The following is a 19103-nucleotide window of genomic DNA, read 5'->3' as shown; positions in this document are numbered from 1 at the left end:
GGGGTATAGCACTTTATGGTGTGTCTGTAATATGAAATTTTCATACAACGTTGGAAAAGAATAGATATGGGATTATAATAGAGAAAGTAATGACTCATCGTTAATGAAGTATGACGATGCAGAAAAATTAAGAATTTCTCTCTTCTATTATTTCATTTACACACTTTATTACTAAGTTACAGATATAAAATATTATTCTGTTCAGGGTTGAGGAGCATTATCAAGATTCATATCAACCCCGTTTAATTACCTCTAATTAACTATCTCTACGTCTCAGAGTCTCGCTCAAGTGCACTTAAATTCAGAGACTAATTTTCTGCGCGAATAATGCGCCACTTCCTGATTTCCTCTCGAACAAATAATGCTCAGGGAAACTCGAGAAATTTTCCTCACCGTAATTTTCGTGAGAACCTCTTGCCGTAATAATTAGCCTGTTTGCGTTTCTTTAGTACAGTCAACAGCACTTAAATAAAAAAAGATATTTCACTAATTTTGCTACTAATGAACTGAAACTATCGTACATCACTCAGTAAAAGGAAAAATATTTAATTACTATACTTGCCAAATACAATCGATCACAGAAATCTACGCGCACTTTGTCCTAAGTCCAAAAATAAAAAAAAGACAGGGATTTATAGCATTTCATAAACATCACCGAATGTGAAAGTATCAACGAGTAATTCCTGCAAATCATTTTACAAAGGAAAGTGTACGCTAAAAACGACCGCGTCTGGAGCTCCCAAGTGAACTTTAGTGTCAAGACGAGTCAACAACAATGAACCATAATAAATTTGTGTTCTCTGGTCTTTAAATTGAGGCCCGTCCAACCTTTCCGTCGTCGTCAACATTTTCTTCTCCCTCCGCGACGCGCGCCCATTGTCGTCGAGTCGCGTCGACGACTTACACGCTGGCGTATTTTCCCGCAATTTCGCACAAAAGCAGCGAGTGCATCTTCCCACGGGCCAGCGTTATCGTCTCGTATCTTGAGAACCGGGTCTAACGATTTCAAGATCACGGCGAGAAGCAGCTTGTTCGCCGACGTGTAACGCGATGTCACGGCCTTTGAACCGCGACCCGACTCGCCTCTCTTCACTTTCTTCGGTCGATCTGGGACATCGTAGAAATTCGGAAGCACCGTCGTTTCCTTTCTCTCTCCGTTTCATCCTCTGGAACCTCCTGCTGCTCGTGTAATCCGTTGGCCGCGGGTTCTGACCGGAATATGGATGAACGGTTGCATTCTTTTCTTGGAATTCCTCGCCTGTTCCGGTGACTTCAACGACGGGCCAGGAAAGGTTCCCAGAAGCGTGGCGTTTCTTATCACGCGGGGATGTTGTAGACTTTAAGCACGCTGAATATCCCTGGTGTTTTTTTTTCGCTGGACAGTGGCTGCATGTTCTCCACGAGTGGAGGAAAAAGCGTCGTATAAACAGGGGATCGTGAATGCTTTCTTAAGAAGTTGGAACAAAAGTACGGAACGTTAGAACGGATCGATCGGCTAGTCGATACTGGAAATTACCATGTATAATGTTGTGTTGGAAATTTAATACGATTGAACAAAGTAGGAGAAATATTTTGTAGGATATTTTAAAGCGCGTTTAAATTGTTTTTTTTATTTCGTTTACGTAAGTGGAAAAGCAATTTGACGAGCGCGAATCGTTAAAATGAAAATCTTTCGAACGATGCGACGCTGGGACGCAGAGCTCGGTAGATGATTGTCGGTAGTTGAATGATAAGTACAAAATTCACGGTTCGTTAGTCCGCAATTAGAACCAATCCATTTAACGTGGCCGTAATTGAGTGAACGACAATGGGACGGCACGAGAGATCTCTCGATGCGAGCGCAATTTGCTGATTGCGTGCAGCTGAACGCACGCTTGTTTCTTTTTACTACGATCTAACCTACGCACCCGGTACATTTCTATAAACATTGTTCAAGAATGCAAATCGAGCCCAAAAATGTGTACAACACCGACGGGACGTATCCGGTTATCATGAATAAATATTTAAGAGAAAACATCGTGAGATATAATCGTCGTAAAAATGAGGTAACAAAAAATTGGCATAGAAAACGGATCGCGGGGCAAACAAGAAGCCACGAAAACAGTTTTATAGTGTTTGTCGTGTCGCGTTCATGCAAATTCGCAAAATTCTTGCGCGAAACGGCGATAACGAGTCAGGTCGAAACGTCCTCGTGCGTTTAGTAGCCCCGCTTACAAGCGTACGTTGTTTTAGTTAAAAAATTCGAACGGAACGATGGCGTGTTCACGTCTCTTCGGTTCAACTTATCCAGGCAAGGACGCCTAGTTAATGAATTAGTATACGCGGCAATAGTGTGCTCGCGAGCCGTGCAGTTCTGAAGGATATAAATTGTATATCTCGTATTTACAATGTATACAATTTTTACAAAGTTATAGGATCATTGAATAATTTCGAATATTGAACGTGTCTGCGTGTCGCTCGGTGTCTTTGGAATTTTATTCTCTTATCGGTATATCTAATTGCCCTACAATCGTACCAACACCAGCGTCACTGTTCACGGCAACTGGTCTCAGGATTAAAGTGAAGCACTGTAATCAATTAGAATCTTTTCTGTAATACCTATTTATAGAAGCTTCGAATGACCGTGTCCTATATTCTAGTTTTATAGGGGGTTAAAATAGTCGCGTCCTAAATCTTCTTCAATTTTCTTCCATCGACCGAACGCGCTGAAATAACAATTGCCCATTTACCTGAAATTTTCATTCCTTAAATAACGAATATCAGACGACAGAAAAAAATGTGGGTCAAATATGTTTTCTGAGAGCCTATTCGGGAATATTTCTCGTAACTGGGTCACGGTTTAATTTCGGAACGCGAGATCACATCAATCGCTCTATCAAGAGGACTCTGAATAATTCTCGGTCCGGAAAATATTTGATGCGAGACAGGATTCAATTTATGCGACCTGTTTTCCTCACGGCTTATCGAGCACGTTTCTTGGTCCTATGTAGGAGTATAAAAATAAAAGATTCATAGGGAAACAGGGTAACGCGAGAATAGGCAAGCTTCCTTTTGTATCCTATAAGTCATATTAGAAGTCATAAATTATATGTATATATATTATAAGTCATAAATTAGATCTATCTTTGTATAAATAAGAGCAGCGATTCTGGCTGGCCTTACTGATTTTACTGATACAAATGTCCGGCAGCGACTGTCCAACGAGAAATGGCGGCAAGTAGATAGAGTCACGAATTGGACGGCCGCCCAGTGGATACAGTCTTCCAATTGGAGAACCGTACCTTGCGTTACTGTTTTATAATGAAGCACAGGTGTATAAGACGAGAACAATTATTCACGTTTGTACGTAAATCACACCACTGTCTCTTCTCCCTCGCGCTTCCTCATATGTGTACGCGTTCTCCAAACCCATTATGCGAACGATCCGGTCGCAAAGGCAAATCGCATTTTATTCTTCGATCGGCACGGATAAACAGAGTCCAGCTCATTGGGAACGTGAAATTTGCGTAACAAAAGGGAGCTGACCGTGGCGTCCGCTTTGCGATTCATCGGCAACTTTCGTACGACCGATTTTCCCTTTCGCTCGCGGAATTAGAAATTCGACTTAAACGCGGCCGCTCTTGTTCCATCGCTCATTACGGATTCCGCGCGGCGCGTTGCCTCCGTATTTTTACACGTACAATGACCTTCTACAGGGGAGGAAGAGCGGCCAGGCGAAAGTGTCATTGCTCGTCGCTGCATATTACCGCTGACATCCGTCGCTTTCGCCGCGATCTCGTTCGGATTCCTCGTATGCGTCCTCCTCTTTTTCTCGTTCTTTCTTTCTTCCTTTCTTCCTATCCTTTCCTTTTTTTTTGTTCCGTTTTCTTCGGTATTTTCCATGCACGATGTTCACGCTCGAATCGTTCGTATCCTATTGTGCCCGATTTGTGAGAGCGACGCGACAAGTGGATCGTCGTCTGGGAAAGAATCGGTGAAAAGGGTACGCTCGTTCACGGAGGTATCCTTACACGGTTGACGATCGTAGCGCGATACGGTAGTCATTGTGGAGCCGTTGGAATCTTTTTCGAAAGTCGCGGAATCTTAAATATGGCGAATACTTGGGAGAACAGATTGAATACTGAATGCTATCCTTGTAATCTAGCGGCAAGGAAAGGGGTCGTCGGATGGTGTAAATTGTACGTTGATGGAAAGTTAAAATACGATGATATTTGAACCTTGATTTTTTTTTTTACTTAAACACGGGACTTTACGTAAACGTACCTTCTTATCTTCCGATTGTTGACTCATTTTCTCATGCAACGTTACCAATTATCAGGTAGCTATTACCTAACGCGTATCATTTCGCGATATCAGACGCACGAACTCCCTGTATCGCTTTGTAATTTCACTTGATATTTCAATAAAATCGCTCCCTGTTTGCGTCAGGAACAATTTCAATTTTCTACTAGCCGACGTATCCGCTTTAGATCTCCTTCACCATTATCATTTCCACTGTCGCAACAGCTACGCGAAGGTCTCTCTATTCATTCTCAATCTATGACGGTGTATTTCCTAAAATAATTCCCAATATTTCACCACGATCAGGTTAGTCATCGGGAATATCGAAGCAATAGGTGCCCTCTAAAGGCGAAGCGCACCGTTCTTCGCAATAAAATATTCAATCTACATAGAAATGCATACTTTCCTACGTGAGAAACGCAACGAATCGCTGTGTCGAATGCGCGTCATAGTTTTGTTCGTGGTAATACGTATCAGAGGAGGAGAGGAAAGAAATCTATGACGAACTGCGATTATTGTTTCGCGTATCCTTAATTGTGCCGGCGATATGTGCGAAACGTCCGTATTCGCGCGTTCTCCGTTCGCGGAATTTGCCTATTCACGACTATACAGGCGTTCGTGGCCGCTTTCGCCATGTTGGTGAACCGAAAAAAAATGGCTCGTACAACACGCAACGCTGACAGCGTAAAAAGAGAGAATATGGAGCGTAAAGTGACATGTGCGGTGGAATACCGGACAAGATATCAGAATCGATGTAAAGTACCGCTATAGGAGAATTTTACCTGTGAAATTATAAGAATTCAGAGTTGTTCTTGGAATAACTGCGTATCGTCTCTCGACAGAGAACTTGCTTTCGACAATGCTGCTTGACATGCTAACGAAGACGTGTAACAGGTAATATTTCGATGATGCTAAAAGGTACGGCAGCGCGTTCGTTTCCGTAGACCCGTTTCTTCCCGTATTTGCACTCGGCGTATTGCTTTCACAGAACATAACCCTTTACGAATAAATACGGTTTTACCACGATCCCACAGCACGCACGAGCACGCTGACTCAAAAGATCCTAATTGTCCAGTCGGGACTCGAAGAAACGTTACCTTGCGTTTCTGCTTTTTTTTCTTTCTTCTTTTCCTGAAATTTATCACTTTTTGCCAGCCTCAATGTCGATATGTCACCGAGTTCCTGTTCGCGAAGGAAACGTACCAATCAATTCCATCGTACTCGTCGTCTCCCAAGGATTCAATCGTATTTGACTTATTTTTTTCATCGTAAAACGTTGGAAATGGTTCGGTCGAAGTGTGTTTTGCATTCTCGTTGGGATCATAATGCACATTAAGCCACGGGCAATGAGCATTAATATTCAGTCCTTGTTTCGCCATTCAATTTCTCGTATTCGCGTTCCTTTGCAGAGAAAATAGCCAACCGGCTGTTACGTCGCTGTAATTCATGCCACGAGTCTATGAATACTTTGATTACATCGCCCTGAACTTCTTTGCCTTAAAAGACGCCTCTCGTCCAGAAGCAGTTCTAACAAATACGAACGGGAAACGAATCGAGCGAAATCAAAGTAACAACGTTTGAATAGAAACAACCCTTCGGAAATGAAATTCAGAGAGTCGATGCATTCTTCCGACAAGGATCAGGACCTTGCGCGAATCCAGGATTCGATCACGTTCGCCTGGCGGTTGCAGGCCCAGTCGAAACTGGCCTTTTCGTTCGGTGTGTCGATCGCGAGCCCAGCATGGGAAGTTAACATTCCGGCGGCGTCGGCCCAACGCGAGCGTAAGGCCTTTCCAGCCGACATAGCCGCGAGAGACCGCGCCGGGTCCCTTTCTTATTTCTCCTATGAGCCACGCCTAGCATTTGCCCCGCGGGGCAAGTAAGCGCGCACCCTTCACCGCGTGCAGAACGCGGCCTGGAAACGTGGGCGAGTTCTCCTCGAAGCGTATCTCGATCGATGATATCGTGGTGGTGTGGTTATCGAGGAACGACGTCCGAAATGAGAGGAAATCGATGGTTGAGAGCGGTGTTGCAGGTTCGTCTAGAGGAGCCATGTGGGCCCACGTAGGCCCGCGGGGATTAGGGGAGGAAAGGTCAACCGTGGTTGCTTTTGTACGTTTGCTTTTGCTGCCGATGGAGATATATCGATATCGATCGTAAATTTGATCGGGTGTTGAATACCACTGTGTTCCTGGTATCGATGCTTTCGATACAGATATAGATCGTTCGCGATCGGTTGGAGATTTTAGTCCTGAAAACGGCATAAACTGTTGGAAGGAAATAAAATGGAGAAGTGGCACATCTCGTGGGTATCTACAAACAGGATATATTTCTAACGTTAACCTTTTCAATACCATCGATTGCTCCAACTCGTTTCTCCCAGGGCTCGAAACAGGTGTTTGCTCTGGCGGACCTTGCATCCGTTCCAACACCGGCATCTGGCGTTATTGTTTTGTTGCTATTTGCAAAATCTGACGCAACATAGAGACGGTACGGGGGTACTGAAATCACGGTTCGCACGAATTCTATTTTCCACCGGGTTGGTTCGGTTATGAAACGAGAGGGGCGCCGGTCGAAGTGAATCAGTGAGAATCGATGAAGGAAAGGCGAACGAATTCGGCCTCGATTTGCGTCAGAAACCGAAAGGGGGATAGGCTACGAGGAATCGGAGCGGGTTGGTCCGCTCTGCTCGCTTCGACGAAATGGCGCTAAAATATATCGCGTTAATCGTTGATGACGGATACTGAGCTTTGCTTCTAAACCTGGACCGGCTCCCTTGTTAGATTTCGCGCGAGTACTACTTCACGAACAAAATTAGATGCTTAGCAACTTTGGGGCTCGCTTTCGAGCTTCTCAAAGTCTCCCGGGTTGAAACCGGAACCTCTCAAATCGTAAGATCAATGGTGAAACCATCGGATGATCTTTGTCTAGAATAGACGAACAATTGGATCAACTTCTGTCTGCAGTTTGTCATATGCACGTTTAATGTTTAGATGCTATATGCGATGATTTCCTATTTCTCCATAAATCGTTTCACCCATTGATAGAGAAGATAATGTAATCTTTCAATTACTGTTTTACAATCGAAGAAACGAGAAAACATGTCCACGATCTCTGTTCGTACTCTTACCATTTCCAAAGAAACTAATCGAAGAACAACGAAGTTCCAGTGATTTACAACCGCAGTGGGAATTCACTCTACTTATTCCCCTTTCCGCAAACTCCAATTAGAAACAATATTGTTCCGCATCAACTGTTCTCCGCATCTATAGTTAAAAATCGATCGACAGCTACCGTCTCTAGCTCACCGCAGCCAGATCGATTATAAATCATTTAACGTCGTCGTTCCATAGTGTCGCACACGAAGGCGTGTCGATGGCGAGCCAAACTCGGCAAAAACTCGAGCACGTAAGAACACCAGGAAATCGACGATCGAACCGATCCTGGATTGATGACGAATCGCACGGTTCTTGACCGATCCGTGAATAATCAATCGCGGCTTTCACGTGGAAACAAACGTAGCCATGGATCGTAACTGTTTGGAATCGGTGATGGGATCTGGTGCGAGTCTGTCTAAACAGCGTCGAGTGCTTTTTAAGTAGATTGGAATTTTTCGAAATGTTAAGAGTAATTTTTAGCAGGTTTCTGTTATCTTCGCAGCTCTCGACTGACAATGCATTCGTCGTCGAGCTGTTCCACGTTTAACACACGCCATTACGGTCACGATACTCTTCGAATATGCAATTTACGGCTGATCCGGCGAATACCGGCCGTGTTCTTCGATCTGCATACAATGACCCGGCGTGATACGAGGAACATTGTCGCAATTACTATCGGTGCGCGTGGATCGGTTACGATTTTTAAATATTTCATATCTGGATGGGATCTTTTTTTACGTACACGCTCGCGTTGCTAGTGGATAAGCTGGAATTTAACCTTTCCGCCATTCTTCGCGCGGGCAATCGAGTTCACTACTCGAGGATCGATAGAAAGGAGCGTTACTCTAACACTTTTGCTAGAAAATTGGGGCAAAAAAGGAATACTATTTATTGAACGAACGAAGGAAGAAGTAAAGAGAACAAAGCGACGGCATTGACGTTAGCAAAGGCGTTAGATGCCCTTTTACAATTAGAGCTACGTGGTCGAACGTGAACCTTCGAACGTCATCGGGATTATTATCATCACGCTTTGAAGGGTCAGCCTCGTCGGTTGCCCGTTTCGGCGTTCATTGTCTCTTTGTGCTTCTCATGGCTCGCCTTCCTTTTTGGCGTGCATTTCACTGCCTCTTTTAGGATTCTTTTGCGTGTCGCTAAGGACGTTCCTTCTCCCAAAACCCGTTTGGCATTCCTGTATCGGTAAAAGGATGTATTTTTAGAAATCCCTGTACACGCGTACGGAAACTCATGGAATCTGATGTGTCTGAACGTTGGAGAAAATTCCACCACGTAGAATAACGTAGGATGGAAATTGTAATTTACATCTCACGATCTAAAAATGATTACTGGAGGTCCAATCAGACCACTTTGCAACTTATAAATATCCGATGCCGAGCTATCGACGAGCCGACACAGTGTACCAGAAGTATACTGTTGCCGTTTACATAACAGGAATCCGCATAAATACAGTCTCCGCAATTACTCACAGCCGGACAGGAATGAAAAAGTATCCCGTAGCTCCAACGACTCAATCGAATCGCGACATTGAATAACGTTCGTTCGAACCGCGAGTGATCCACGTGTCTAGCGCTGAACGCCGCGAAGAGATCCATCGCGTCATCGGAGGAATACGGTTTTCCCTCTCAATTTCTCGCTGCAAACACCTGTTAACGAATAATCGCTAATTTTCACGAATGTTTGCCGAACATAATCCTCGTATTCTTTCAACCATCGATACTCTTATTTTCTGTATCCCTTGGTTGAGAAATATTCGTTCCATTTACGCTTCGATCCTTTTAAACGGATCATTTTTTGATTGTATACTCATCGAGGCATTCCTCTGTATTTTTTATTTTCTGAATAGATCATTCAAAGTATCAATGCTTGATGACGCCGCGAGTAAAGTAACGTTAGGTACTTGTATAGCGATACTCCATCTTTGATAAATCACAGCAGGACTGTGAGCACCGATGTATACCTTTCGTAATTCCACCGTAGCTCCACCATATTCGTGACTACGCGTTTCTGAAAGCAAGAGAAAAAAAAGACCGAAAAAGAAACGCTGAATGACGGACGAGCATTACGAAATGGAAGGCAACGAGGGCGGCTCGCGACGCAAGAACGATCGCAGAGACTCGCGGCCTTTTCTCGGCGATTACCGGCATTCTTACCGCACGGCATTATCGTTGCTCGTGTAATCGGCAGTTCCTGCATCGTCGATTAATGCGCGGCCCACTGTTACATGCGTTAACGAGTACGGATCATGAAAAGTGGATAAGAGGCGATGGGTGGCGTTTCTAGGACAGGATCGTGCAAGCTGGAAGATTTTGTCACGGTCGACCATCGATTAAACGGTTTTTCTTCGGTTCTTCTACGAGCCTGTGCTCTCGACGGACGTTCGAGATGATACGAGAGACGCTGAAGGATTATTGCATGGTCGTTCTAGAAATTTTTTTTTTATTTCTGTTTTTACGAAGGTTCAATGCAACGAAGGCTTTAAGGCTTTTTTTCTGTTCTTTCGCAGTCTCTGTCGTTGACAGAGATTTGAATTGATTCGAGTCGATCAACATTTTATCATAATCCGATTACAAATCAATTTCTTCGTTCATTTTTACACACAATCTGCGTCATTGATAAAGAGATTTACAATGAATTTAAAATGATCGAAGGCTGAAAAACTATTGTATCGTGATCAGAATTTTTTCGCTGTTAAATTTTTGTTCACTTGGTTCCAGTCGATCAAGCGCTCTAATATTGTACAGACATGTGGTGCACGATGACTCTTAAGTTTCCAAGTACCATACGTCATGGAGAGTGCAAGTCGGGATGGGCGTTACTTCTAGGACAACAATGTGTAATCCGGAGGACTTTACTATTATCTCCAGTTGCGTCATTGCATCATTTCCTTCGCATGTTTCAATCTTGTAAACTCATTTATCTCGTTACACAAACCTCGTTACAAGACCAAAAGGATTACATCCTTTTTATCTGGATTACTCTCGTTTTACTCATTTAAATTACGCACGCAGACGCGTAAACATCCGCGTTCTATTTACGGATATTTTAAAAGCGACTTATTCATAAGGTTATAAAAATACATTATTACGATCCGACACCGTCCACTTGGCAATACCCACCCTTCCATCGCTTTTGTTTCCGCTTCAGCTCGATAACGAGTCGAGCGGTCTTAAACAATCGATCGAGTCTTAAACTATACACTTTACGGATAACGTTTCAGTGTTCCGTTGCGATCTAGGAATCCTTAATGAGCCTAACTGCAATGCTAACGAGTCGCGCGGATACTATTTTCGCGGGGCGCAAGCTAAAACCGGATCGCGAACCTGCGAATTTCGCAGTTCTCTCGTTACCGTCTTGTTACGATTCCGAGTATCGTGCATCACTCGAACCATGTACGAAACGATCGCGATCGTCGCTTTCAATACGATATTGTCACTATTCCAGGAACCTCGCGAGGCTTACGATACCGTATCATCTACGGTTATTTAAAACAGTTAAAAGTGAAATAATACCGCGTCGTCCACGATCGTTGTTGTCGAGTATGTTTCTAGTTATAGCCGCTGACGGTTAATGGCTGGTGCATTATCAATTAATATCGATGCATACAACGTCACGTGCCATTGTCCGTTGATTTTCTAGCATCGTCCGTAACATCGAAGGCGTATGGAAATATTGATCATTATTTTATCTGGCATTGTTCGATTCGTGGAATTTGTTGTTGTCTTCTCTCACTACAGTGAGTTTAAATGGTTCGTGGTAACGAAGAATGAAAAGAAATTGATTTCGAGCTTTTCAGAGTTCTCTATTGTTTTTTCCGCAATTAATACCTCCCAGATAGATATTGCCGGTGTGTTCATCGTAAAAAATTAGTAAAGGAGTGGATAAATGTTACGTCTAAGATTACGATCACCGTTGCGCTATCCGAGGGATCTCAGAGTTACATTCTTATTAGGTTTTTTCCTGAATCCGCGTTCCTTCGCCGTGCTCTCGTTGTCTGGCTGGCGTTGTTTACGATTTTTTTTTTATCGATACACATTGTTTTGTAACACTGGTTACATAAATTCAAATAAATTTCGTCATTAAACATCATTTTTCCACCTTTCTCCGCTTTCTGTTTCATATAATCAATGATTCCGGTATTGTCTCGCGACGCGCGCTCCTGTCGTTCGAAAAACAGGAAGCATCGTTTGGCCATTCAGGTTTTCGCGTCGAGGGAAAAGAATCGATGCAATTTCTAAATAGAGAAAACTGCGCGGCTTGCAAAATTGAAAGAAATCAAAACGAATGGGAAAAGAAGCCGAAGTTGTTTCAAAGTAAATTGGTAAAAGTAACCGCGAACAGTTGCGAAATGTAACTAACTAGTTTTCGATTCGTCTGCATTTCTGCCCGACGACTTCCTCCACAGCCCGGTGCATCGTTGCGTGCGTTCCGTTTGTTGGCTGTACGCGCGTTCTTGAACTTCCGGTTACGCGAATATCAACAAACGCAACGACATCCGCCGATCGCATCGTTTAAAATACGCGGATCCTCGATCAGAGAAAAACTGCACGGCCATTAAACTTAAACTGCACCGTGCGGCAGAAGCGAGGCATTCGTTGCGTAACTCATTACTGCAATAAGTTTAATGTTATCCAAGAAACGGATGAAACGTACAGTTCAGATATCTAGGAGCTAAGTATAGAACAAGTTAAATATTGACTTTGCTTTAGGATCGTTTTTTTAACTTCAGGAAGTGTTCAACTTTTTTATGATATCACGCATTGTCTTGAATTGCATTAGAAAAAATGAACCGTTCGCATCAGTTTCCTTTCTTGATTCGCTCATCGCGACATTACCACTGCTTACTATCCTTTTAAGGACTATTGAGTAACGGATTACCGCCAGTATCATTTACCCATTTCCGCGTTCGACTTTCACGTCCGTCGAACGAAGGAAAACCAGATTGCGTCACATCTCGATGTACACGCGTGCAAGGGCGCGTGGAAATGAACGAAGACGCTCGATGCATTTTCCCGCGGTGGAAAACTGATTGTTAATCGCTCTGTCCGTTAGTCTCTCTTTCACTAGATTAGCATTAAACGTGCGAATTCACAATTTAATCGATGATTTATCGTCGTTGCCGAGGATTTCTCGAAAACGGACCTATCACGTGCGAATTTCTATTCATTTGTGTTTTCCACGTATATTCCGAGCTCGCACGAATCTCGTAGATGGATTGCAGCAGCAATTTCCGTCGGTTCGTTCTCACGATACGCAAGTAAACTCAAGGGAAAAAGGAGGAGGCGACGGTTGAAAAGAAAAAAAAAACGCTGGTGGGCGCGCGTTTGCGACAGCGTGGCTGGTTAAATTGAAACAACAACTGGCTCTTCTGCGTACGCGATTATAAAGATAAAAGCGTAATTTCAGCATTTTTATTCGTCGTCCTCTCGTTGTTTCCCTCCCGTCGTCTAATGACTACAATTTAAGCGAGACACCGCCTTTCTGCGTCGATCGACCTTGCCGCCCCCGTCGGCTTGCACTACTTGGAGCATCTTACCTAACAGTCAATTATTTCACCCGATGGATCTGGATCCGTTTCGCGCGCCATCTGCGTTTCATGCAAATCGCAAAAACAACAGTTGCGATGCTTGTTAAATAAGTCAACGAGATGTTGTACTTCTCGATTGATCCACGTACGACATTCTGCTGAAGAAGACAAAATGGTGACGTAATTAAATGTGTCGGAGGCGGTACGTCCAGCGTTCGAATTTATCGGTGGCCTATTTCTCAGAGGTGCGTCTCCTTTATTGGAGTGACCTGATTCTAGAATAGATTTATTATCTTGGGTCGAAACGTTTGAAGGAAAAAAAAGTAGAGAACTTCAGGTTTTTTATAATTCGTGGTAAAGAATAGAGGAGTGAATTTGCTCCGTTTCTCTGCTCATTGATTTTTATAAAGTTATAGGCTACGACAGTGGGGTTTGGCAGAGAATCGCGAACGTAATCGGTTCTTTCGCTGCGAATTAACGCAGGTCAGCGCGTACAAGTAATACACGGATCGTGGTAATCGATGAGAGATGCGATTTGCATAAACGTTGTTGCGTGCCGGTACCGCCTGTTGCTCCACATTCCGAACCGCGCTCGTAATACGGACAAGCAAGGTCCACCTTTGTCAAGGATGAAAAATTCTTCGCCTGTCAGCCGCATACCGGTCCCTAATTGCTCGATCGAGAATCAATTATTGGATTCCAAGCGATAACGTTTCGTGTACCAGCCAGTAACGTTTCCTGGAGTACCTGCTGCGCTTAGTTCACTGTCCTTAACAATTGATTCTGATGATTTAGAGTGTACACAGAACATTTTCATATCGAAAATTTAACAACTGCAAACTTGTAGCATGGAACACCTCGATCGTAAGTCTTCCATAGTGAGTCGCTTGTTTCTCTTCAGCTGTAACTCAAAAGGCAGCCATTATGGTAGAATATATCGCGGCGTAGAAACGTTTGTTACACGGTAGAATAATAGCGAACCGACTTACGAGACACGCTACACGATACCTGTCCAGATTTCAGACACGCCGACCATTGTGTGGGAAATATACGGGCTCGCCCTCGTTTTCTGGTCTTGATCGCGTTAACTTTCGACTTTGATGCGGTGTGACTTTTCTACCCTTTTCTTATTCAACCGATGGAAAGAGATATGTATTGGAGAAAGACAAGTCTCGAGCTGGTCGATTTAGATAATCGGATCGTTGTTGTATCATTCGCGATCTTTCGCAATCCCTCGTACACGTTTGCGTGCGTGATTCTCGAATTTTTCTTTCAGTTGTACGTACAAAAAAACATAGATTTTACTCGCCAATTATTTCGGTACGATAAAAAAGATAACCGCCACTTACGTCACGCTCTCTGATTATCTTTCGTATCGCCGTTTTTAGAATTGTTCCCTACATAATGTTTTGTCATCGCGTGTAATTACACAATACAGTGGCCGACGTAAGATGTTTGAAACGCGTAGGTGATAAAAATTTGTATTTCCATACGATTCGCGAATAAACGAAAGAAGGAGTAAATAAGCTCCAGAGATGAAATCCAGCGAATTGAAAAAATTCGTAATTAAAGTATGACAAGGATAAATAAATAAAATATATTTTATTTAAGAACACGAGGCGACATTCTCGTATTCCTTGATTTTTCTCTCGAGTTGTCTCGTAATATTCGCGTGCTGCGAAGTTTTTAATCAACAGCAACCGTAAAGGAAACGTGGCGCGTTATTTCGATAAAAACAATTGCACAACGAATTATGTAAATATTATTACTCTTATTGAAAAAAAAATAATTAAAACAAGTATTCTTCATTCATACGAATGCTTAAAATTTTGCTCGTTATCGCTGCACACGAACACGATGTTAACGAATCGTTGCTGACAGGATTGATTTAATCGATCGTCGAATCGAGAAACTATCCGTTGTACTAGAAAAAAAAACAGAGAACGAATTACCGAGGGAACACGCGGCAATTTCTACGGTATTCACGAATTTACGAAGCATGGAATCTATCTCTCTCTTTCCCCTTGCCACGTTCTAATAATGCATCGACTATTCCTTACATAATTGGAAAGCGTGCGCGTGATTTTCATGTTATAAAACTGCATTAATAGGACGGTAATTAAAACGTTAATGCCCACTGAGCAAGATAAGTGTAGGTGAATTAGCGCAATAAACTCGAACCTCTTCGACCGCCTCGGATATACTTTCCACGATTAATTATAAATCAGCACGATCAATGTGCTGAGAGATCTACCCATCCAATTAGAAAAGAAAAGTTTTCTCCCGTTTCCTACGGAACCTCGCTGTTATTTCAACTACTTAAACCGAAATAGTGTCTCTTTAAAGTAACATCTCCTTTAGAGACTAAACGTAATCGTAATGAAAACGTGTCGCTACAACTTCCTCCCAACGTTACAAGTATCTCCGAGCGATCTCTTCGAATTCTAACGCGATCTAACCGTTTAGAGGCAGAATCAGAAATCCGTCCGATTAGGATCGATCGCCATCGCGTTACGAACAGGTTCTCCACCTTCTCCCGGCCGTTCAGTCTCTCACGGGTAACGCCGCCGCGGCTGCACGTGACCGCGGTGCACGCGTGACACGTGCACGCATGCCAGACCTAGAAACGGGCTGTCAGTAGGTCTGGCCCCGCGTCCACCAGCCGGGGAAATGTTAGAAAAGCCAAAGGCTTTTGCGAAACGGAGGCCGGAATTGCTTTTTGCCGGCGCACCGAACGCCGCGCGGAACCGTGTTTGACCTTGGTCGAACCAGCCGCCGGGTAACGTCGGTAAAAGTGGCTGGAACTGTCCGTGATCGGTCCCGTATTTACCACCGCGGTAATTACGGGTGCAGCCGCTCGAAAATCCAGACAATTGGTCGGGTGGGAGAGAGATTTGAGCTGTTAGCGGGTGCAATTTACGCGCGTCCATTGCGGAACGCGTGTTACGTTCTGAGACGGGTAAATTGAAAGACCAAGGACACGTCTCGCGTTTGTATGAATTATAGAATGAGTTCACTTTTGAAAAATGTCGCTCGGTTTCGTTATAGTTCTATGTAACGAAGGTTTCTCTTTTTACAGAGAACTTAGCACCGTCGGAGTTGAAGAAATTAAGGAACAAGCAACGGAAGCAACGCAGAAAGGCTGAACTGGAACGGCAACAGGCTGCTCAGGCTCAAGAAAAAAGGGAACAGCACAACAAGTCGCGGCAGCAAGCCGATCCCGATTTAGAGCAGCCTACGCTAGACGAACTCATACCGGAGAAATTAGAGAGGGTTGGTAGATGTGCATGTCTAACGAATGAATTCCTCCCCAGGAAAGATCTGAGATCGATTCAAGCCAAGTTGCTCGTTTTCAGGTGGAAGACCCTCTGGAACAGGCAATCAAATTCTTACAACCGTTGCAGGAACTAGCGTCGAATCTAATAGAGACGCATCTCATGGCGTTTGAAATCTATATTCGGAAAGGTGAGTAGCAACCGCGGTTCGATATGTTTGCAGTTTTAAGGGTCCGTTGTGTCTAAAATACCCGAACTGTAAAAGTCCGAACAAGAAATATGTTACTACGTTACTTTGGCGTCGTTCTGATCGATCTTCGACGAAGGTAGTTATTCGTGCGGGTTCGAGAGGATCTCGCAATGTTGAAAAAATACTAAATACTTGTTGCAGGTCGCACGTTGCTGATGTTGAAGTCGATAAAGCGTGCGCACGACCTGAACCCGAACAATCCAGACTTGCACATGTGCCTGGTGCGTTTTATGCTGTACACTAATCGCTCGCCGTTCGAGGGACCAGTGGGCGAGGTGGTGAAACGGCAGACAGCCGGGATCTACTCGACTTTGACGGCCACCCAGCTGAACTCGGAATTTCTGAAGAGAAACCGAAACTCACTGCCGCATCTGCTTCAGGGCGCGAGGATGTTGTACATCCTCGACCCGTCCGCTCAATCGAAAGCTCTCTCCCTTATCACGAACATCGAGGACCTCGAGGGGGTAACGATATTCAATTGCACAAAGGTATTAGAGGCGTTGCGCGACGGTGACTTCGGGCACTGCGACTCGACGATCGCTGACTACATGGCGAAATGTCACAAACAATTCCCGTACGCGACCGCTTTCCGGCCGCCGGAAGCGAAGATGACGGGCACGATGAAACATCAAGAGAAAGAGAACTCCATCAAGAACTGATCCAGGCACGCGCTGTACAGCGTCACTGAATTGCAACGTAGTTAGACGACGAGACAAAACGGGAAATAAACGAAGAAAGTAGGAGAGGAAGTGTGCTTGGAACACGTTCTGATCTACGTTAGAACAAAACGAAGGGAAAAGTATAGAAACAAAGAAGCTGAACTGACGTTGACTGTAAAACGAACGCGAACGATAACCATGAACATATATAATATAGTGAATGAAGAAGCGAAATTGGCGGATTTAACGATCGATATAATTATTAAACATGTATTATACATAAAACTGTTCCTGGAGGGTTTCATGTAGTGTGGGACAGTGCTGGGGACAGTGCTGGATAAACAATCTTTAATAATAAATTATAACACGATGGGGACGCGCGAAACGGGACGTCCTTCGACGCGAGCCCCGAAATTTTAGGTGAAACGAAGGAAAGAGGATGGCTTTAGCTAAATATTAATTAACAATTGGAATAAAACGAATTAAGCGGAAGCGACTCTATCGACAGAGTGACGACGCTGATAAGAAAAAAAAAGAAACAAAAAGAAAGAAAAGAAAAAGAGGATCGACGAAGTGTGAAAATGTTTTAGTGCACAGGTGGGATTAGGGGCGGGGGGGACATACTGGGGATTAGGATGGGGGTTGGAGTACAGTGTGTAAAATATTATGACGTGCGTAAAACTAACACATTGGTACAAAAAATACAAGACTTGTATACATTCGTACGCGCGCTCTATGAATATTTCTACTTGATGTTAAGGTGTACTATTTTCAACGATATGTCTACATGAGAATGCTCTACTGTGTAGAGTTTGGAAACTATGGACGATCATCGAGCACCACGATTATTGTACCACGCATGTTCGTCGCTAACATTTCGAGAATAGACTTTGTTCCAAGTCGTACTACTAACTTCTCTAGTTCACTTCATTCGCAACAACAGCAAAAAGAAAGAAAATGTCGTTCAGACTCGACAAATGAACGAAAATACGATCTAAATACTTCTCCTTCTAGAAACACGATTTTATTCCTGCGTTTAAGGCCCAGGGTAATGATCTACGTTTGGATTGGAGCCCTGATATTCCATCGAGAGAGCGAGAGAGAGAGAGAGAGAGAGAGAAAGAGAGAATGAAAAAGAGCGAAAGAGAGAGAGAAAGAGAGAACAGTCAATACGGAATAGTGTCCATTTGCGAAAGTCTCTGTGAAAGTTACTATAAGAACAATAAGAAAAAAAAATGCGTATTGTGTACGCAAATTACCAAAGTATATGATAAATCGAAAAACAATAAGTGTCGATCGCAAAACTGACAAAACAAACGAAATATCATGCATCTGTATATCTCTAACGGAATACAGAAATTTTAATAAAAGCTATTGTTCAAATTTACCGATTTAAACTAAACGATGTTGTGATTACCTCGTTTATTTTTTTGAGATACCATGAACATATACTTTATAAGTTATGAATTTCTTTAAATGAAAAAAAATTAATTCGATAAGATGCAGATACTACAAACTAGTGATAACGTTTGTACATATTTCAGCTACTACTTTAACAATATATATATATATACATATATATATATATATATATATATATATATATATATATATATATATATATATATATATATATATATATATATATATATATATATATATATATATATATATATATATATATATATATATATATATATATATATATATATACACATGTTTCCTACCTTATTTAAGTCATAGACATATAATTTTGTGATTAGTTAATATTATTGCCAATGTTGAAAGCTCACTCGAAGTCAACTCAAGAGGCAGAGTATAGTTACGAAGCACTATGTGTTCACTACGGTCAGATTAGATTAAGTTACGTTTATGCCTCATTATCTCAATACTCAATGGTCGTTTTAACATTTTTGCTCATTTTTCTCATATGTTCGA

At 42.9% G+C, this 19103-nt stretch overlaps 1 protein-coding gene across 2 annotated transcripts in view; it reads left to right on the top strand.

Annotated features, from left to right (window-relative positions):
- The window catches only part of Naa15-16 (N-alpha-acetyltransferase 15/16), a 41941-nt gene extending 23213 nt beyond the window's left edge, over positions 1–18728 (top strand). For both annotated transcript variants that reach the window (XM_076911019.1, XM_076911020.1), the window contains exons 9-11: positions 16061–16254; positions 16338–16446; positions 16648–18728. In XM_076911019.1, the coding sequence (XP_076767134.1) occupies positions 16061–16254; positions 16338–16446; positions 16648–17165 (821 nt within the window). In that variant the 3' untranslated portion in view covers positions 17166–18728. The remainder of the gene's footprint in view (positions 1–16060; positions 16255–16337; positions 16447–16647) is intronic.
- The last annotated feature ends 375 nt before the right edge of the window (positions 18729–19103 follow it).

The sequence above is a fragment of the Xylocopa sonorina genome, chromosome 3, assembly GCF_050948175.1.
Source record: "Xylocopa sonorina isolate GNS202 chromosome 3, iyXylSono1_principal, whole genome shotgun sequence".
Classification (NCBI taxonomy): domain Eukaryota; kingdom Metazoa; phylum Arthropoda; class Insecta; order Hymenoptera; family Apidae; genus Xylocopa; species Xylocopa sonorina.
Note: the sequence above shows the minus strand (reverse complement) of the source record. Positions and strands in the feature narration are given on the sequence as shown.